This window comes from Capra hircus, chromosome 11 (assembly GCF_001704415.2).
Source record: "Capra hircus breed San Clemente chromosome 11, ASM170441v1, whole genome shotgun sequence".
Lineage (NCBI taxonomy): Eukaryota > Metazoa > Chordata > Mammalia > Artiodactyla > Bovidae > Capra > Capra hircus.
The window spans coordinates 92168659-92190557 of NC_030818.1; the positions used below are offsets into that span (position 1 = coordinate 92168659).

Here is a 21899-nt window from a genome sequence, read left to right on the forward strand (position 1 = left end):
GGTTACTGAGAGGTGAGAACTCAGGAGACTGGGTCATCCTGATGGTAGTCTGGACCTTCAGTGGTACGAGGTGGCCAGCCCAGGTGACCCCCCTCCCTCCCCTGATCTCCCACCAGGGCTCCCCACTGGCCAATCCCCATGGTAGCCAGGGGCTTCCCTGCTGGTTCAGCAGGCAAATAATCTGCCTGCAATGCAGGAAATGAAGGAGACTTGGGTTCAATCCCTGGGTCGGGAAGATCCCCTGGAGGAGGGCATGGCAACCCACTCCAGTATTCTTGCCTAGAGAATTCCATGGACAGAGGAGCCTGGAGGGCTATAATCCATGAGGCTGCAAAGAGTCAGACACGACTGAAGTGACCGAGCTTGCACACGTGCATGGAAGCCAAAGGGCCCAGACCTGGGCTGGTATGGTCTGCATGGGTCAGCCCCCTGGAGCAGAGGTGGGGTGAAAGATGCAGAATGGAACTGGGGCCAAGCGGAAGCTGCCCAGAAAGGTACCCATACGCCTTGTCCTTTGGAGTGCAGGAGAGGGCATGGACTGCTGCCCTGTCATGCCCTGCAGCCCTCGTCCGCGCTGGGTTCCTACCTTCTGATGCAGATGAGGTACAGCCTGGGCTTTGTTTGCTTAGGTTTGGGTTTATTGGAGCAAAAATCAATTTGAATTGTGCAGTGCCAAACTGGAAGTGGTTAGAAATGCTCCCCAGGCATCTGAATTGAAGTTTACGGCTACTTTGGGAGCACCCATAAGGGTCTTTGCTGTCTGTTTACTGTGTTAGGAGCTAGTGGGTAAGTTCCCTTCCTCTGGTTTCAGCTTCCTCATTTGTAAAATGGGTGGTTGGACCAAGCAACCTCTGGGCACTTCCTAGCTCAGACCCAGCAGGCAAGGGTGGTGTTCTGCAGAGGTTGTGGGGATATCAGGCTTGATCTTGGAGGAGAGGCAGCCTCGCCAGGCTCTTTGAGTCCCACCAGTGCCTTCTGAGGGCTCACCTACCTGGGAAGGAGCAGTGAAGTCGTGGTCAAGCGTATGTGTGTGTGTGTCAGGGAGAGAGGGCACATCCTCAAAGGCTTCTGAAGGCCGAGGGCAGTGCCTCACACGTGGGTTGGACACTGTGGTTAGTCTGGGAGGACCCCCGGGCGGAGGTGACGAGAGGCACTAGGGATGAGGGGAGAGATGAAGGCAGACGGTGCGGGGGCACAGCAAGAGATTTCCTGGGGAAATCTACAGAGAGAAGGGGTCTTTCCTAGAGTGTGACTAGCAGCCATGGGCAGGGGAGCAGAGGTGAGTGAGGAAGGGAGGTTCTAAGTAGGACGCACCATGAGGGAAGCAGAAAGGCCCTAAGTCATGGCAGCCAATGGGCCGGAGTGGAAGCCTCTCTAGCAGAGGGGGCCCAGGCCTGCCTGTTGGGCAGCGGGGCCTGAACCCGTCCCCATGGGTGGCCCACTTCCTCCAGTTCCAAAATGGTTTGCCAGGCTTGCCCACCAGCCAGAGCTCAGTACTGGCCCGCCCTAGTGGAGTGCAGGCTCAGCTCTGTCTTTCCACACTTCTGAGGGCCCCTGTCCCAGCCGGCTGCACGGAGAGACTGGACTGGAAGGCGAAGCATGGCCCCTGATAGCCCAATCTGCCTTGTGGAAAAGCCTGCCCCTCATCTCTCCTGGGTGTATGCACGTCCACATGAGCACGTGTACTGGGGCTGGGCCTGAGCGAGTACGCGCTTGAGTGTCTACGTGGATGTGAATGTGTGTGTGTGTTTACTGGGTGTGCGCCTCTGACTCTGCACCCGGTGTGTTCCCAGGGACCGGGGAAATCTCTGCCCTGTCCTTTTTCTTCTGAGTCAACAGGTCTTTCCCAGGCACTCCCCACGCACCAGACTCCAGGAAGGGTGCTGGGGGTGTAGAGATGCAGCCAGCTTAGGCTTGGGCATCAGGAGTTCCACCAGCAAGCAGAAGACACACACACACACACACACACACACACACACACTCAGGAGTTCCACCAGCAAGCAGAGGACACACACACACACAAGAGTTTCACCAGCAAGCAGAGGACACACACACACACACACACACACACACACACACACACACACACACACACAGGAGTTCCACCAGCAAGCAGAAGACACACACACACACACACACACACACACACTCAGGAGTTCCACCAGCAAGCAGAGGAGACACACACATGCACACACACACACAGGAGTTTCACCAGCAAACAAAGGACACACACACACACACACACACACACATGCTGCGTGCAAAGTGACAGCATTGATAGGCTGCCCCAGCCTGGCTGTTGCTATAGAAGCCAAAAGGGCTCCTGTAAGAGCTAGGGGCAGAGGAGGTTACCGGGTTTCCTCCAGGGCGTACTGAACAGGACGGGCTGGGAGGAAGAGGAAGGGGGCTTCTGTGGGGGCCATAGCTGGAGCAGTGGAAAAGAGATGGCCAGTGCCAAGCCTGGTTGGGGGAACTGGGGCGGGTGAAGTGGCCAGGTGGACTGACCTGGTTGTTGAAACAGGCATGCTGAGGCTGAGGCTCCAAGTGTTGAATGAGCTGTCACCATTTAAAAATCAGAATATTTTATATTAAAGTAAAAAACCAGATTTCCGCGTCCTCTTGAATCTTGGGAAGCTTTGGCTGCACTGAGCCCCCCCATTGCTATGTCAAAATCACCAGCTGGAGCTGAGCAGCTGGCCGCTACCCTTGACCTTGCTGCCTGCCTGGCCCTTGCACTCCTCTCAAGTTTAAAGCCTCAAGAAGAGAAGGTACCGATTGGAAGCCAGAGATCAGAGTCTCATGTTTGAAGGAACTGCTTGTATACCTCCAGCAACAGGGAGCTCATTATCACATATCACAAGACGTGTGTCTTGAAGTGGGAGTTTTAGGAGATCTTTTTTTTTAAATCGTAGTACATATACAGGAAAGATATACATGAAATTTGCCATTTTAGTCATTTTTAAGTGTATAGCTCAGTGGTATTAAGTATGTTTACAACATCATGCCACCATCACCATAGTCCATTTCTAAATGTTTCCCATTACTCCAAAGAGAAACTGTACCATTAAGCAACAAATCCCCATGCCCCCTTACCCCCAGCCCCTGGTAACCTCTAATCTGCTTTCCTTCTCTAAGAATTTGCCTATTTGGGGTATTTTATACAAGTGGAATTTCACAGTATTTGTCCCTTTGTGTCTGGTTTGTGTCAGTCAGCTTGTTTTCAAGGTTCGTCTAGGTGGCAACGTGGATCAGAAGTTTCATGCTTTTAATAGTGGAATTACCTTCCATCGTATGGAGCGACCACACTGTGTTTATCCTTCCATCTGTTGAGGGCCCCTTGGGTTTCTACCTTTTTGGCTATTGTGAATAATGCTGCCATGGACATTTGCATACAAGTGTTTGTCTATGTCCCTGTTTTCAGTTCTTTGGAGTATATACCTAGGAGTGGAATTGCTGGATCATGTAGTCATTCTGTCTTTAACGTGTTGGGGAACCGCTGAACTGTTTTCCACAATGGCTGGACCATTTTATGAGGACCAGCTATGTGTTGTCCTAGCCTGGTCAGGAATGACAGGAGGGCTTGACTTGTTCAGTTGCTAAGTCCTGTCTGATGATTTGCAACCTGATGGACTGTAGACCGCCGCGCTCCTCTGTCCTCCACCATTTCCCACAGTTTGCTCAAATTCATGTCCATTGAGTGGTTGATGCGACCAACTGCGTGGCCTCTGTTGTTCGTGCTTAACCACCCCTCTCTCTCCCTCTCTGTTGGCAGAGTCGCCCCAAGAAAGGCCGGGCTCCCGGCGCAGCCTGCCCGGCAGCCTCTCAGAGAAGAGCCCCAGCATGGAGCCCTCGGCCGCTACGCCGTTCCGGGTCACGGTAACTATCTCTGCGTCACCATCGCCACCTGGCCCGGGGGCTGCTCTGCGACCCCGCGGCCCCCCTTCCTGGAGCCTCACGGACCTGGGAGAGCATCCAGCCTCCCTTGCTCTAGGTATCCGTTCACTCAGCTGCTCCCCTCTCTGTGGCTCAACCCCGCCCCCAGGAGGCCACATGGGGGGCCTGTCCTCTAGGGAGGGGGCAGACGGAGGACTGAAAGCCCTGCAGGCTGCTGGACCCAGAGCCGAGCTGGTGTGGGATGAGAAAGGCTAACGTTAGGTCGGATAAGTGCACCCTCAAGCATGCGTGCACACACCACGCTTCCTTAGGATGTATCCTTTTTGTTTTCACATTTTAATATCTCTCATATAACAGCCTGTGGTGTGTCATAATTTAATTGCTATTTTTTCTCTTTCTTGCTGGTGCATGAAACAATGCTGTACCTTTCAATCGATGATATCTCAGAATCAGCAAAGAATAGTATATATACAGCTTAGCTATTGATTATAGTAGTCCTATCAGTCCACTCTTTTCTTTCAGACCTGAAGGACTTTATGGAAACAGAACCCAGTGACCTGTAACTTCTGACCGTCCATGTCCCCTGTGTCCCAGCCATCCTTCCACACACCTGCAGTTTCATGTCCTTTTGCTGCCCTGTTTCAGCACTTTACCTTGTGCCCCTCTGCCCATGTGCCAGCTGCTGGGGAAGTAGACAAGCTCTCTTCCCCAGGGAGCTCAGGCTATAGGGGAGACGGATGTTTGATTCATTTGTTCATCCATCCACTCATTCATTCAGCCATCCTGACGGCATGCTTGCTGTGTGCCAGGTACCATTCTTGGCGCTGGGGCCAAGTGGGAGGAGCTGGCCAAGACAGCACCAGGTGGATAAAGCCCTTGACCTTAAGAGCTGACATTCTTGTGTTGGAGCTATGTGCTGTGAAAGAGAAAAGTAGACTGCTGTGAGAGGGAAAACTAGGAGGGCTTCCTTGAGGTGGTGTGGTTGGCAAGTTATAGTTGAGCTGAAGTCCAGGGAATGAGGAGCCAGTCCTCTGGGGATCAGGGGGAAGGAGGTTTTGAGGGAGGAAACAGAGAAGTCACAGGCCTGGCTGTCGCTGTATCGTGTGATATGTGGTTTCAGGTGAGGTGGGAGTGGATATCCCCTGGGAACTGATTTTTGAACTGACTCTTGAAGGGTCCTTGGCAACTGAGCAGGCAGGGACAGTGAGAGAAGGAGTTCCAGGTAGGGAGGACAGCAGTTGCCAAGGTGTGGAGGCATGCTAGAAATTGACATGTTTATGCAATGGTGAAATGCTTGCTGGGACTGGAGTTGAGGGGTCCAGAGGTCAGGGTAGGAGGTGAGGCTGGGAAGCTGGACTGGGTTTGGGTCGAGTGTAGCCTCAAGTCCCCAGCTAAAGGGATAGGACTTTCCTCAGAGCCACCGATTCTTCCGCCTGTCTGTGTGTCATAAAAATGCTCTCAAAATATTCTTGGACCCCTTCAAGATTTCAGTGCAGTGGGCCAGGGGTGGGGCCTGGATATCTGCATTTTTAATAGGCTCATATAAAAGGCAGTTCTGAGCCCCAGGCTCTGGGTCAGATCAGCCTCTGAGAAAGGATTGCAGGTTACCTCCCTGGGCGACCAGGGCCCTTGGGAGATAGTGTCCAGCTGTGGGGAGGACAGGAGGCTGGCACCTGGGAGACCCTGATCGAATCAGCTGGAACAGGCTGTGACCTGCTTTCCCCAGACCCCCGGGCCACAGCCACCAGGGCTGAGCCTTGGGGACGCCTTAGGGGACAAAGACTAATCATCACGGCTCCCCTGTGCTATGTTCATCTCTTTTAATCTGTAAGACAACCCTGAAGCTGATACTTCGATCACCCCATTTTACAGATGAGAAAACTGAGGCTCAGAGAAGTGAAGTCCCTCACCCAAACTCCAAGTGCTCATAATGTTGGAGCCAAGATTTGGACCCAGGTCTCCCTGACTCCAGTGCACATGCATGTACTCCTCTGGACTGGAACCAGAGCAGGAGTACCCTTCCCCCACACCCTTCCAGAACCCCCTCAGCATCACTTTTTACCCGCTTCCCTTTCTTTTGCTGTTCTAATAGGTGTATCATCACACCTCGACGTTGCTGTAATTTGCAGCTCTTTAATTGCCAGCTAGGCTTGGCTTCTTTCCTGTCGTGGCATCTTCACTGTGTTTCCTGGTGTGGAAAACTGCCGTGGCTCAGAGCCAGAGCCAGCGCCAACCTTCTGAGCCACTGGGCCCCCAGACTCTTCATCCCGTGAGATTAGGGTCTGCAGGATGGAAAGTGTGTTCTGCCGTCACTTTAGCCACTTCTCACAGCAACCCTGAGGGGTAGGACCATTAGTGTCTGCATGTCATGGATGAGGGGACTGAGGCACAGAGAGGTGAAGTCATTTGCCGGGCGTCACAGCTGCTGTGTGACCGAGCCAGGCATGGATACCAGGACTGCCGGGCGTATACTGTTTGTTTCCTTTCCCTAGGCGCCTTGGCCCTTTTCTGTGTGCAGCTGTTAAGGAAAGGGGCGTGAGTCGAATTTCTATCCTGGGCTGGTGCTTGGAGCTGAGAGGGTTTGAATAGGAAGCTTGGAGGTGGGGATCTGAGTTCAAATTCCAGCTCTTGTGTGACCCATGTGACCTCGTTAGTCACTCATCCTTTCTGAGCCATGTGTCCTCGTCAGTAAAGTGTGGAATGACTGCTCTTTCTTGAAGGACTTGCTGGACCTTCACGTGTGCACGTCAGCCCAGGTCCGACCCATGGTAGGTGCTTAACCCCTGTGCGTTCGTGCGTGCATGTGTGTGTGTGTGTGTCACTTTGCAACCCCATGGACCACCAGGCTCCTCTGTCTGTGGGATTCTACAGGCAAGAGTACTGGATTGAGTTGCCGTGCCCTCCTCCAGGGGATCTTCCTGACCCAGGGATAGAACCCATGTCTCTTGCATCTCCTGCATTGGCAGGTGGGTTCTTTACCACTAGTGCCAACTGGGAAGTCCATAGAAATGATGGTGGTGGTGGTTTAGTTGCTAAGTTGTGCCCAACTCTTTGCGACGCCATGGACTATAGCCCATCAGTCTCCTCTGTCCATGGGATTTCCCAGACAGGTATACTGAAGTGGGTTGCCATTTCCTTCTCCAAGGGATCTTCTTGACCCAGCGATCGGACCTGGGTCTCTTGCATTGCAGGTGGATTCTTTACTGATGGAGCCACCTACAAGCTGAATTGTGTTTCCTCTTTTGGCTCCAGAACAGTGAAGATCTGCGCAGGGTTGGGGCAGAGGACAGGATGCCTTGGGGAAGGTCAGAGGTGCACCTGGCCTGGGCCTTAGAGACAGACTTGACACGACCCTGTGCAGGACCAGAAGCACACCCTCTCCCCTGCAACCTGAACTCACCCCGCCTGCTCCCACAGCCACATCCTCGTGCTCGCTGACTGCTGCTCTGTGTAGCCCCCAAGGGAACCTGGGGAACATGGTTTTGCCTGGAGGAGGCAGGCGAGATGCCACAGGATGTACTTGAATAACTGTCGTCTTCGCTGCCATTTCAAACCCAGGTGATGAGATGTCACCACCTCGCACAGCAGAGCCCTTTGGCAGTGATGCAGTTTAATGGTGAACCATGTCCGGATCTATAGGCCTCATTCTGTCTGCCTCCTCTGTGCAAACTGAGGCCGGGGAGGGGCTGGACTTGGTGCCTGGGCACCATTCAGCTGGGAGCACTCCTGAGTCTGGGCTGTTTGCACCCTACATGCTGGCCCTCACCCCTTTTGTGAGTCAACCTAGGACCAAAATCACCCCATAGGGGATCAGGGACCCAGTGTTGCTCCCATGTCTGTCTCTTGGAGATCATGTGACCCTGGGAGAGCCTCAGTTTACCCTTCTGTAAAATAGGGGGAGTGGATTTTGTAGTCTGGGCATACAAAAGGTGCTTAAATGTTTTGATGCACTAGGGATGAGCCGTAAAGTCAGCAGACCTGGGACTGAGTCTCATGGCAGCATTTTGACCTAGGCAAGATATGGAGCTTTTGCCTGCCTGGTACAACTTCCTTCTCCCTAGAAGGGGAGCTGGGGGTGGGGGTGCCATCTCTCAGGGTCACTCAGTGCCAGCAGGCCATCCAATCAGGACCCTGAGAGCTCTGTGGGGCCCTGGATGAGGGCAGGATGGGGAAGGAGCTGGGAACAGAGGACCAAACGGACCTCCTGCCCATTGCTGGCCTCCAGTTCTTGGGCTCCAAAGAGATGGAGAAAGAAATGGCAACCCACTCCAGTATCCTTGTCTGGAAAATCTCATGGAGAGTGGAGCCTGGGGGGCTATAGTCCATGGGGTCACAAAGAGTCGGCCACAACTGAGCGACTAACACTAAAGAGATGGTGAGGCTGAGTTCAAGCGCCGCTCTGTCTTCTCAGCAGCGAATCCTGGAAACGAGAGAGGGCCAGAGGCAGGGACAGCAGGCAGGCAGCAAGCTGGGATCTGCACAAGCTGTTGGGTTGGGTCCAGGGGCTCTGTATGGACCTATCCCCCACCCCGAAGCCCAAGGACTCAGCAGCAGCAGCAGGCTGTCCCCTCTCACTGGCCACCCCATGTGTGAGGAATTCATGGTGTGAATAGAGGGCAAGGAGATGGTGACTGCTACCGGTCTCCTCATGTGTCCCTTCAGCCCACCGCCCTGGGCAGACCTGACCTCCCCCTGGTGTGGGCTGGGTCCTTCCTCCCTCCATCCTCTGCCCCCATCCCTCCCACCAACCTTGAGGAGAGCTGGCAGGGCCTGGGTGTGGGAGGTGGCAGATTCACTGGGAAACTTGACAGCCAATTGATTCCTCCTCGGGAAGTTGAAAGTGAAGAGTCGTGTTTGAAGGTTTAGCTGAAATTAGGTCTCAGGGCTATTTTTTGCGAGTTGGAGGAGAAGTGTCAGGGAGGGGAAGGCCCAGGGGGCTGGAGGAAGCTACGGATAAACTCAGTACCAGTTGATTGCGGATGCTTCAAGATGTGGGTCTTGGTTCCTTTCAACCACCCACTTTTACTGGATGCTCAAGTGTGTGTACCCTAGGTGGTCCTGAAGCTATGATGCCCATGTGCCTGGGATGCTGTGAGAACCCAGAACTCAGGGCAGTTACCTCTTGTTGGCGAGGGTGGGGAAGAATTTCTCGAGGAGGGATCTTTGGGGCTGGGCTTTGAGGGATCTATAGGAGTTTGTCAGGAACAAAAGGAGAAGAGTATTCCAGTTAGAGTGGGATCTAACTAAATAGGAACAAGCCAAAGGCTCTGTGTGATTAGATGACGTTAAATGAGTTGCAAATATGGTGGAGAGGAGCCTGGAGAGAAAAGTGAGTGGGTAAGGGCTTTGGGCTTCTCCCTACAAGACACAAGAGTCAGAGGGGATGATGAGTGAGAGTAGATAGGGCAGGAGACCTCTGGGATATGGATCTGAGGTTTCCTCACCTGCTCACCCCTCTTACCAAGGTTTCTCCAAACCGTCTCCACATTTCAGCTGTCTTTCTTTCTCATATACAGAGAAACAGGTACAGGATCACAAACATTCAGGACTGTGCATGACCCCCCTTAACACCATGGTGGAAAGGCTGTTGGAAATTATCTGATCCAACCCTTCCTTCTACAGAGCAGGGCCTGAGGCTCAGAGAGGGGAGGGTCCTTTCCTGAAGTCGAACAGCATGTCTGGAGCCAGGCCTGGAATGGAGCCTGGGTGTCTCTAGTCCCCTGTCCTGTGTTCCTCCTGCCTTGCTCCCTCCTGCCCTCTCTTTCCTGCCGCCAGGCCCTTCCTGCCGCCCCCATCATGTTTTCTGGGAGGAGGGGGCTGAAGGGAATGACCTTTGTGCGTCTGACTACCCTTGAAGGCCCCCAAGGGCTCATCAGCACAGCTCCTCCTCCTGGTCGGCCTGTCTGCCCCATTAGTGCCTCTTGTTGGCTAAGGCGACTCCCGTAGACAGGAAAGCTGGTCAAACCCCCAGATCACAGAGGCCAGCTCTGTCCCTGCACAGATGGGGCAACTGAGACCCAGAGAAAGTAGGTTTGCCTGGAATACCTGCTGGGCCTCCCTCCATCACTCTAGGCTGAAGCATATTTACATGGGACATGTCTGTGTCTGTGGCCCGCAGACTGGTGGAGGGATGTCAGCTACAAAGCATGGCTGGCAGATAGGAGTGCTGGACCCCGGATTGGGTGCCCCAGCACCTCGTGGTACCTGAAATTTGCCTGTGAGGCTGGTGTCCCTTGCTCTCTTGAGCCACATGAGCTGGTGAGCTGGAGTCTCCCAACCCAGCGTCTGGCCATTGTGCTGCAGATGAGAGGGTTGGTGGAGAGAGCAGGCCCCATATCCTCAACCCTCCTCCTCCCATGTCTTTCATGGAGCCTAATTGTTATTAAACTGTTTAAACCCCAAAGGCAAATTACTATCATTTTAGTCTGTGTCGATTTAGTCCGGATCTGCCTTCCTCCAGGAGGAATGCAGGAAATGGGAACATCATCACAGACAGCCCAGGGTGGCCAGGGCTGCCCAGGACAGTCTGCAGGGTGGGAGTATGGGGTCAGGGGCTGTTTCAAGCTTTCTGAATCAAGGCCAGGCCAGCATCTGAGGCCTGGGACTATGGGCAGGCTGTGGTATTTGGTAGGGTTGGGAGGCTGCCTGCCCCATTAAAAACAAGAAGGTGGTTTCATCAGATCCATTTTACAGATTTGGAAAGTAAGCCTCAGGGCCCAGGGTCTGCTAGCCCATGAGTGGTAGAGGTGGGAGTCAAGCTCTGGTCTGCGAGTCCTGTTGTGGGTATGTACTAACTTACTTTCCTCCCTCCCTTCACTGCCTCCCTTTTTTCTTTCTTTTAATAAATTTTTAACCAGCACCAACTGTGTTTCAGGACTTCCCTGGTGGCTCAGATGGTAGAATCTGCCTGCAACGCAGGAGACTGGGTTTGATCCCTGGGTTGGGAAGATCCCCTGGAGAAGGGAAGGGCTCCCTACTCCATGGAGAACTCCATGGACAGAGGAGCCTGGTGGGCTACAGTTCACGGGGTCGCAAAGAGTCGGACGCGACTGAGCAACTAACACTTTCAACTATGTTTCAGGGCCTGTGTGGGGTATTGACACACACAGGAGTAAAAGATAGTTTCTACCTGCAAACATACAGGGTTTGTTTGCCTAACAGGCAGGGTTAGCTGGGGCTTCGTGAAATCATTTCTGGGCAGGTGAGGTGAAAGGACTGGCAGCCAGGACGGCCCCTCTGAAGGCTGAGAGATGGGAAATATTAATAGCTTGAGCAAGTGGTAGTGAGAACAGGGAGCAATGTGAGGGGCTAAAGTGTGAGGGCGTGGCTGGAAAACAAGGGTCAGCAGATCTATTGCAGCTCACAGAGCAAACAGGATGGGAGGCCATATTAATAGGAGTATGGAGTCCCCCGGAGAAGGCAATGGCAACCCACTCCAGTACTCTTGCCTGGCAAATCCCATGGACGGAGGAGCCTGGTGGGCTGCAGTCCATGGGGTTGCTAGGAGTCAGACACGACTGAGCGACTTCACTTTCACTTTTCACTTTTATGCACTGGAGAAGGAAATGGCAACCCACTCCAGTGTTCTTGTCTTGAGAATCCCAGGGACGGGGGAGCCTGGTGGGCTGCCGTCTATGGGGTCGCACAGAGTCGGACACGACTGAAGCGACTCAGCAGCAGCAGCAGCAGCGTGGAGTCCCCAGAGAGGGAGGTGAGGGTCAGCCAGAACTGGCCAGAGGAGGTCTGGATGGAATGCACTGTGTCCTTCAGAGCAGCATACCTGACTCAGCGGAGGGAGTCTGGAGCCCCTGGTCTCTGCCCACTCTCCCCTTCCAGAGAGTCTGGAGTCCCGGCAGAACAGCAGTTCTGAGGGCCAGGGGTTCCTGTCCCAGTTTACAGACGGAAAAAGAGAGGCTCAGAGCTGGAGACCTGGCCTGAGCGATCGCACAGAGGGAAGCCGTGGAGCTAAGACTCAAATCCTACCCCTCCCAAGTAGACCTATGGAAAGAGTCAGTACTATGTCCCCAGGATGGAGGTGGGGGGAGGGGGGGTTCCTGGTGAACAGAGGGAGAAAGATGCCCCCAGTAGCATCAGAGACCAGGACTGGAGTGGGGGATAGAGGAAGGGAGCGAGCAAGCTGCTTTTCTCATCCTTGCCCTCAGCATCTGAGCTTAGAATGCTCTTGCAGGGGTCCCTGAAGGAAGAACTCACTTCAAGGAGCCCTGGAATCTGCTGCCTCATTGCAAGAGGTGCTGGCTTGGGTGGGGTGATGGAGAGGGAAATAAGGACAACCTCTGCCCACCCCCCCACCCCTTTCTGCCTGGGGGTCCTCCAGAAGTACTTCTACCATGTCCCTATAAGGTCCTGCACTTGAGCCTGTTGGGCAACATGGAGCTGGATAAACTGGTCGCCACTAAGGTGTCAGTGGCTGACTCCCTCGGTCGCTGTGTCAAAGGTTCCTTGCACAAAAGGAGCCTTATCAGTTGGGTGTTTGAGTCACTCGCAGTGGAGTCTCAGGCTCTCTGTGATTGGCAGGTGAGATGCTATTGGGGGTGTCTTTCTCCCTCTCTTCACCAGGAGCCCCCCTGCCCCCCTACCTCCTGGGGTCCTCCGTCCTGGGGACATAGTACTGACTCTTCCCATAGGTCTACTTGGGAGGGATAGGATTTGAATCTTAGCTCCACGGCTTCCCTCTGTGGGATCGCTCAGGCCAGGTCTCCAGCTCTGAGCCTCTCTTTTTTCATCTGTAAACTGGGACAGGAACCCCTGGCCCTCAGGGCTGCTGTTCAGCCAATAATCTCACACCAAATTGCAGAAAGCCCCGATTGCTGGCAGGCGGGGCTCACCGCCCCTACCCCTTTCCCAGAGCCTCTGGTCCTCCCTGCCCCACACCTCCTCCTGAGGGTCGGAAATGACATTGCTCACACAGAGCGCCCAGGCCTCCGCTCTGAGACCAGGAGGTTGAGAGGGGGCGGGGTGCAGGGGTCCCCAAGAGACCAGAGACCAAATTCCCAGGTGGTGAGTACAGATGGAAGGAGCCGGAGGTGTCCGCGCAGGGTGGCTTCTGCCCAGTTGGGGGCAGCAGAGGGCAGCAAGTGGCTGCCTGGGCGGAAACTCCCAAAGGAGAGTGGAAATCCGGGGGCGTTTTGTGTGGCCCCCACCCCGGGGCCATGGGGTCCAGCAACGCAGACTGCAGAGCCTACTGCCGGTTGGATGGAACAGCTCCAAACAGGAGTGCCCGTGGGCAGCTGGGTCTGGCACCATTGGCTGAGCTGACCGGACTATGTTGTCCAGAGAGCTTTAGGATCTGTGAAAGGGGACCCTCATCAGGGACATGGAGAGGGGCAAGATCTGGGGCCCAGGCAGCCTCCCAGCAAGAGCAGGGGCCCATGTGCAGGTGGGTGGGCAGTGTGTCTGCGCTGTGGTCACCGGGCTGGACTAGTAGACACTCCATCTTGGGTGTCCTCTGACAAAGTCCGGTCCACCTGGGTGTGAGTCCCAGCTCCTTACTGTCTGCATAAGGAGTGGGGCGTGGTCGTAAAGGCTGTTTTACGCAGTCTTCTGGGTCAGGCCTTCTGCTGAGCCCTCACTGGGTATCATCTGATGATAGATACCATGAGGCACTTAACACAAATCCCATTTTTTTTTTTAAAGTGACAAAACCAAGCCAGACGGAGAGTGAAGGACTTGCTGAAGCTTGCTCAGCTCGTGAGCCTGGACAATGGAGGTCTTGCAGAGCCTGGCCCACAACGCACAACCCAGTCTCTGCTGGCCAGTGTTGCTAGTTTCTCCATCTAATAGATGAGAACACTGAGGCCCAGAGAGGGGAGGTGGGCTGACCCAGGTCACACAGCAGATCAGGGACGGAGCTGGCATTTGATCTCATCATGTTCTGCCCCTGTCTGCAGCTGCTCTGGCCACCTCTTCCACCCCTCCATGTCAGAAGGGGCATGAGCAGGGCAGATACCCTGGCTCCCCTCTTCCCACCCCGACATATGGCCCCTGAAGGCCTTCCCCTCTCTTAGGGAACCCAGGAACCTGGGAGTGGGGAGCCAGAGCTCAGATGCCTCCTCCCAACCCCATATAGAAATGAAGTGATTGCCTCTGTCACACCAAGTGGCATTTGGGTTGGATTGCAGACATAATTATATCTGAGCCTTCGGGTGGGAATTGTTCCCAAGCCAGGAGTCCCTCTTTGGAAGTGGCGGCAATGGCATCTGTTTTCAACACAAGGCCCTGCCGGGGGATGAGTAACTTTTCTCGTGGAATTGCTTAGGGAACATCTAAAACGAGCCATGATTGTTCCTGTCCCCCTCCAGCGCCATCAATGGCTGCCAGGAGGGGTGATCTGGCTCCCCCGCCAGCATTGAGGCCCCCAGGCCTATCCCGGGGTCCGTGCCTCTGTGCAGGCTGGCCCTTCTGCCCATGGTTCCTCCCCATTTCCCTTCCTTGAAAGCTCCTTCCCTCCCCCATACCCACCCCCACCGTGGTTCCTGCAGGCATCCCCACCCCAGGCTCTAGAACACAGAGGCTGTGGCTTAACCATCCACCAGAGAGAGTGGTGACTTTCTTAAGGGTGGTGGCTATTTCTGATTTCTCTGAGCCCCAGGCACAGAGGCAGGGCCTCACCTGTGGCGGGCACCGGAGGGGCTGGTGGGATGAAGATGTGTGAGCGATGAGAGGCGTGAATGCATCCGGTGAGTGAGTGTGGGGTGAGGGGAGTGGGTGAGCTAACACCCCCAGCTCCTGACAGCCCACTACGTCTCCGAAGCCCAGTGGCCAACCACTTGGGAGGAGGTCAGGACAGGCCACCCGGACCACCACAGTCTTGCCTTGAAATTGACCTTGCCTCCGCCGCATGGGTTCCCATGATCCCTCAGGGGCAGGCGCCCAGGTGAGCCTGGCCTGTAGATGGTAAATCAACCCAGAAGGAGAAATAGCCTATAAAATCCTCTCCCCAAACGGTGCATTTTGTATCCTGTAGTGAAAAGGGCTTTTAAACGCACTGCTCACTCAGGTGGATTTATGGGGCTGCCCCCTGCTTCTTGCCGCTCCCTCCTGCTCTGGCCTTTGGGAGCACCCTGGGGTCCTGGTGCTCCCTGGTGGCTTGTGGTCCAGGGAGAAATAGGATAACTCCTGTACCCTGCCTTGATGCTCCAGGGCTAGCCCTGGCCAGCAAGGTACCTGGGAGGGGGGCGGGGTGAGGCCATCTTACCCAACAGAAGCTTCCCATCCCAGTAGGGCCTGAAATTCCACCATGAGCATCCTTCCTTCTGGCAAGCTGTTGTCTCCAGAAGGCCCCCTTGTTGTCACCTGCAAATGGGTCACCAGGGAGGGGAAAGATGGCATGCCTAAGCTGGAAAGGGGTTTAGAGATCAGCTAGGCCATCTCCTCATTTTACAGATAGGGAAACTGAGTCACAGAGAGGCTAAGTCGCTTGCTCAGAGCCTCATACTGCAGTAATGGAATGATGGAAGGACTTGAGCTCTGGGGCAGACTACCTGGGTGGAACCCAGCTCTGCCACTTCCTGGCTATGCAGTCTTGTGCAAGTAGATTAACATCTCTGAGCCTCCATTTTCTTATCTGCACACTGGGCTATGAGAATTAGAGTAACTCATGTAAAGCTTTGATATAGTGCCTGAAGCTGAGACAGAGCTTAATAAATACATCTGGCTTACTCTTATTAATGCATTGGAATAGTTCTTGTTACTGTTACTTACAGAGCGGGGTTTTGAATACAGATTTCTTGTTTCTGCGCATGGTTTTCTTGCTACTTCTGCCAGGAAGCCTCTGTTGAGAGCATTCTCTCACACAGAGCGCACAGAGCACAGGACAGAGACGTGCTGATAGGGAGAAGCAGTGAGTCACCCCAGGAAGACTGGCCTGGTGCCAGGGCCTCAGTGACGGGGCTGGTAGGGAGGCAGAGGGAGAGAGCAGAGAGCCTGCTGCAGGGGTGTGGCTCCCGGAGGGAGCTGGTTTTCCCGAAGCCAGGTGGCCTCGAGCTGGACTCGCCCAGAGGTCAGGGCTGGCCGAGGGCTTAAAGAGCTGATGCAGTGCATGTGGCCGTCCAGACCTCTGGGGTGGGCTCATGGGGCAGTGAGTCACTCCCGGCTGCTCTGGGTTATCACATGCTTGCTTGAGACAGTAGGAATGAGTGTCTGGCCTCTGGTCACTGGTGTCGCTCAGTCCTGGGTACTGGCAGGCGCTGGGACGGCCTCTCTGATGCCTCATTTCCCCCTCCCACCTTGCCAACTGCATGCCCCCTCCTCTACACTCTCAGGGTTTCTAAGAGCCCCCCTCGACCTGGGCATGCTCTGCACTGGGGAGAGGGTGTGTCACTTGGAGGTCAGAAGACCTGTGATCGCGCCAGGGCCTTCGAAGCCAGTCAGACCTGCTGCTGTCCTACCTCAGCTCCGTTGCCTGAACTGGGATTCTGCCTGGAATACCCCTTATATGGCTGCCCTGCCCCAGATGATCTCAGCAAGCCCAACCGCTGCCTCCCTTTCAGTGTTTCTATTATGCCCTCAAAAGCTGCCTCCTCCAGCAAGTCCACTCATATTGACCCCAAGTGGACCCCTCTAAAAAGCCTCTCAGAGCATATTCTCTGTCTGCCTTCCTCTTTTTTCTTTTATATCATAAATACTTGTTCATTCATTCAGGAAGTATATATGGAATACCTGCGAGGTGTCCAGCGCTGGGGACCCAGGCCACGATGGCCCCCATAATTCCGTAGGGGAGGGAGGTCTGAAACAGACGTTTAACTACAACTATGATAGGTCTGCAGGGAGATCTCGTTCAATCTGAGGGCATCGGGGAGGCCCCTGGGAGGGTTGAGGAGAGACTGAAGGATGTGCAGGGCCCACTGGGCAGGAGGGGCCTCTGTTCTAGGCAGTAGCAATAGCCTGTGCCAAGGCCCTGTGGCAGGAGCACCACTGAAGCCCCTGGGATCCAAGCAGGGGGAGATCCTGAGGGGCCTCGGGCCTCACCAGGCAGGTAGGCCTTCACCCCAGGAGCCCTGGGGAACTGTGGAAGGGAGTGCAGCTGGTCCGCGGCAGGATCTCATCTGTTTTTCGAAGGGTCCCTCTGGATGCTCTTGGAGAATGAACAGGGGGAGGGCGGCAGGGTTGGAGGCGGCCAAAGCAGCCAGGAGGCTCCTTCGGGTGCCTAGGAATGGCCTGGGCTACCTCTCCAGCTGGACGGAGGGGCCTTTGAGGGCAGAGAGCCAGCCTTTCTTGGGGCGCAGGAAAGTGGACCAGCCCCCTTCTCCATCACAGGAGCTCTGGGTCCTAGAGATGGCTCTGTGAGCTGCTGCTTTCTCTTTCCTTCTGGCTCATCGCTGGGCTGGCCCCTGGGAGCTGAGCAAAGTCTGAGCAATAGAAACGACGACAGTGACAGTGCTGATGACGGGAGCTGGTGTTTCTGCCATGCGCCGGGAAATGGGCTGAGTTCTTTCCATGCATGATCCCACTGACTCATTCCACAACCTGTGGGATGGCTGCTATCTTTCCCGTTCTACAGAAGAGGAAATAGGCTAGGGCAGTTAGGTCACTGGCCTAGGGCCCACGACGTTAACTGGGGGAACACTCTGCTACCATGCCTCTTGGGGGAGGCAGAGGGAAAGTACTGTGTTTCACCCAGAGATTCCTTAGACCTAATCAGCTGCATCACGTGGTGGTGTTTCAGGAGTGGTGATGGACAGAGGGAGAGATGTTTGGGGCAGGGGTCTCCAGCTCTGGGTAGGGGTGTGATCCTGTTGAACAACCTGCCAGGCCTCAAGGCGCCCAGAAACCACACGTTCAGGGAACTGTGAAGACAGTTACCAGGGTGCAAGAGAAGCAAGTAGGTCGTCCTCGGAGACTGGCACAAGATGAGACCCGCCTGATTGTGGAGACCACTACAGGGAGCCAGTTTCTCCCCTCCGGCCCAAGGTCTGGGCTCCTGGCTCTTTGTGCTTATCTGGCCACTCTCGTGAGCGCGTGTGGGCTGGTGGGTTTGGCCTGGCCGTCAGTGTAACTCTGTGAGTGCCTGATGACAGCTGAGTATGTGTGTCAATGTGTGAGCCTGTCCCAGTATATTTGTATGTTTCCTTGTGTGTTTCATGGTAGTGTGTATTTATGTGTGTGTTGGTTGGCATACAAATGCATCTGTGTGTATATCTGGTGGTGCCGGGGAGACCTGTTCTGTTCATACATGCATTTCTTTGTGACTATGTTCCACCCGCCCCCCCCCCCCCCCCGCCCCAACCATGTGCTCTGTGCATGTCCTTGAACTTGGGTGTGTTTCTGGCCCTGGGTATTTCTCCTGGGCTTCCCTGGTAGCTCAGACGGTAAAGAATCCACCTGCCATGTGGGAGACCTGGATTGGGAAGATCTCCTGGAGAAGGGAACAACTACCCACTCCAGTATTCTTGCCTGGAGAATTCCATGAAAAGGGGAGCCTGGCGGGCTACAATCTCCATGGGGTTGCAAAGAGTTGGACACGACTGGGCAACTGAGCACAGCACATTTCTCCACGAGAACATGTTTGAGTGTAGTTATCCAGACATTGTTTTTTTAAAATATTTATTTACTTATTTGACTGTGTCGGGTCTTTGTTGCCCCCCAGCATATGGGATCTTAGTTCCTCAACCAGGGACTGAACCTGTGTCCCCTGTATTGCAAGGTGGATTCTCAACCACCGGACCACCAGGAAAGTCCCTCAGGGCAATATTGTAATGCCAGAGTGATCCTTGAGTGTCAGGCTCCAGTCGCCTCCTGGTTCTCATGGCCCGTGAATTGGTTCTCTTTGGGTGACTGAGTAGACTGCTTTCTCTGGGTAGGGTGGAATGTGGAGGACTCATGTTGAAAGGAGCACTGGCACGGGCTTAGGGAGGCTTCTATGGGCACAGGGTGGCCTGTGAGTGGGTGGCCACCGGGAAGGCACTAACTTGATCCTGCCTTTAAATTCCTCTCTGCTTTCACCTGTCACAGTGTCTGAGATTCCCCCATTACTGAGTCATTCCCCAGCTGGGACCCTCTTTGATGGTGCATAGTTCCCAGGGGAGGCGGCCAGGGAGGCCTGGCAGCTTGCTGAGGGCAGATCCCCCATAGCCAGGAAAGAGGGCAGGAGGAATTGAGCATCTGAAGGATTGGGGCAAAGCCACAGAATTTGCTGGCGCTGCTAGTGCCAAGCATGGGAGAGCCCGGCTGTGGAAGGCAGCTGCTCTAGCTTTAGAGAATCGTCAAATGTCAGCACTAGAAAGGAGCATGGTGATCACCCAACCCAGGCCCTCGTAGTACAGATGGGAAGACTGAGGCCTAGAAAGAGGAAACCCAGGCTGGGCGGTTCTGAAGCATGCTGATGTTGCAAGAGCACTGGGCAAGGAGAAACGGGAACCTCGGTTGGACCATGGTTTGCCCCTGCCCTGCTCAGTGACTCTGGGAAAGTCCCCCTGCTCTCTGGGTCTTGGGTGACTCTCTGTGTCATGTGGGCGTTGGCCTGGCTGCCAGCTGTGGGCCCTCCTGGCTCTCACCCTGTTATCTTGGAAGCAGGGCTTCTTAACCACCCCTGCCCCTCCCTGGAGCCTGTACTAGGGTGGAGAGAGTGAGGTGCTCCTTTCAGCCTGCCAGAGCATCAGGTCTGCCTGCCAGCCTCCGGGAGCATATCTCCTCACCTGGGGCGCAAAGAGATGGCAATATCTAGGTGGAATTGTCCCCTCCCTTTCCTGTTTAGGTGAGTTTTTAGCATTTGCACAGAGCCTCAGATAGAAATGGAGAGACATGCCTGTTCAGATGGCCTCCTCCTTTGAAGCATCTCTGTTTGGGTGCAGCCCTTAGATATGGCTACGAAGGAGAAGCTGGGCCTGGGCTAAGAGGACACCATGGGCTTCTGCCTCCATCCTGAGCACTGTCGCAGGTCAGGCCCACCCACCCACTGGCAGTGACTCAGAGTTGGTTTGTTAAAGGGAAGAAGGTGATGAAAGCTTACCTTCAGGATGCAGGACCAAACAGACGATGGAGTCGGGGGCTGCCCGAGCACCTACTATGTGCCATGCGTGGTGCTGAGTGCTTTACATTCGGGTGAGAAGTGGGCTGAGAGTCCAGTGGTGACCCATGACTCCCAGGTGCCCAAGTGCTGTCGCTGGAATGCAAACCCATACCACCCCCCCACCCTCGCCCTGCCAGATGCTGCCTCCTGGGTGGGGATGGATGCACCCATGAGGATGGGAGTGGGCGAGGCTCCCCTCTCTGAACCTCCAGATCCTCACCTGTGAGCCGCAGGTGACAGTCCTGCACTCAGGGAGAAGCCCACCTTCCCTTCTTTCCTCCCTTTCCCAGGCCCAGCATAGTGCCTTGGGTGTAGGGAGGAGGGGCTGAGCAGTCAACTTCTGCTCTGGCCTTTGACAGTTGACTGTGTATGTGTGTGTGGCATGCATGTATGTGTAAGAGGATCCCTGCCCTGCACTCCTAGAGACTAGATCTTTCCTAATTACGGTCCCAGCTCGCCCACCTAACAGCTCTGCCACTCTCTGCAAGCAGCTTAAATTCTCTGAGCCTCTGCTTCCCTACTTGAAAACCCCAAACTTCCTGAATTCTGAAGCACATGTCCCCACGAAGATTCCCCATCAGAGGCATCTGGCCCTCCTAGGATGGCCTCCCTGGGATCCAGACAGGTTGTGTGAGTGCCCCGGGCAGAGCGACTTTGGCAGAGTAGGAGCTCCGTAACTGGTAGCTTATCATCATCATCATCACACGGAATTGATTGACATGGTGAACAAAGAAATCCCGTGCCTGGAATTCTGAAAGACCTTGGAGAAGGTCTCCCGGAACTTCCTGGAGAAGTGGGGGACAGCATGGGGGGACAGAGAACTGGAGTGTCAGGAATAGAGATGGGAGAGCAGCTGAGAACTCGGGTCCTGCCAGCCAGAGACCCCACGGGCCTGTCTGTCCTCCACTCCAGACTTTCTTGCCCTTTGGTCATTGACATGGATGGAAGCCCAAGGGGCTTGGAACATTGACATGGATCGGTGGGAGGGTAGATGTCCACATAGGCAGTGAGTTGTCACAGAGATGGGCAGAGGCTTTGAGGGCTGTCCACACCCAGTCACCAAAGGGTGGGGGGTAGTGACACCAGGGAGCAGCTCATGCTAAAGCCCCTGGGGCCACGGCTGACCTAAGCGCACGGGAACAGGGCTGTGTTGGCAGAGGCAGAGGACCCCATCTGGGGAGGGGGCAGGCTTGGGCCCCGCGGACTGGGCAGGCACCTCACTGAGCTTTAGACATCAGACCCTGGGCCAGTGAATGAAAGCTGAGGCCTCCACCAGAGCAGCCCCGCCCGGCCGGGCACTTTGAACCTTCAGAGTCTCTGTGAGGTTGCTTTAGAAGAAAGCGCGTGTTTAAAAGAGTTCAAAACTGCCAAACTGAGCCATATTCTGTGTCTGCAGGATAATTCTGCAAGCACGTTCATTCATTCACTGGGCATGACACCAGCCCCGTCCTTGCTGTCACAGTGCTTTTAAGCTCCTCAGAGAGCCTAGACGGACTCCCGCCTGGGGTGGTCCCGTACCTTCTCAGGGCAAAAACCGATGATTGTATCGGAGCCAGCCTAGGGAATAGTGATAATAAAGCTGGCAACTACTGTGCTTAGTTGCTTAGTATTTACCATTTTACTGACGATAGCTTATCTCATTTAATCTTTCCCATGACCCTATAAGCAGGTTTCCCAGGTGGCGTTAGTGGTAAAGAACCCATTTGCCAATGCAGGAGACGTAATAGATGGGGGTCTGATCCCTGGGTTGGGAAGATACCCTGGAGGAGGGTATGGCAACCCACTCCGATATTCTTGCCTGGAGAATCCCATGGACTGACGAGCCTAGCGGGCTATAGTCCATGGAGTCACAAAGAGTCAGACACAACTAAAGCAACTTAGCAGGAATAGAGTAGGTATCATCCTTAACCCATTTCACAGGTAGGGACACTGAGGCTCAGAGAGGTCCAGTTATTTGCCCACGGCTTGAGGATGAGAT

The 21899-nt window shown here is 54.7% G+C and overlaps 1 protein-coding gene across 10 annotated transcripts in view; it reads left to right on the plus strand.

Annotated features, from left to right (window-relative positions):
• The window catches only part of DAB2IP (DAB2 interacting protein), a 210102-nt gene that overhangs the window by 96881 nt on the left and 91322 nt on the right, over positions 1-21899 (plus strand). For 9 of the 10 annotated variants that reach the window (XM_018055714.1, XM_018055711.1, XM_018055709.1 and 6 more), the window contains exon 2: positions 3773-3876. In XM_018055714.1, the coding sequence (XP_017911203.1) occupies positions 3773-3876 (104 nt within the window). The other variant, XM_018055716.1, reaches the window with a different exon arrangement.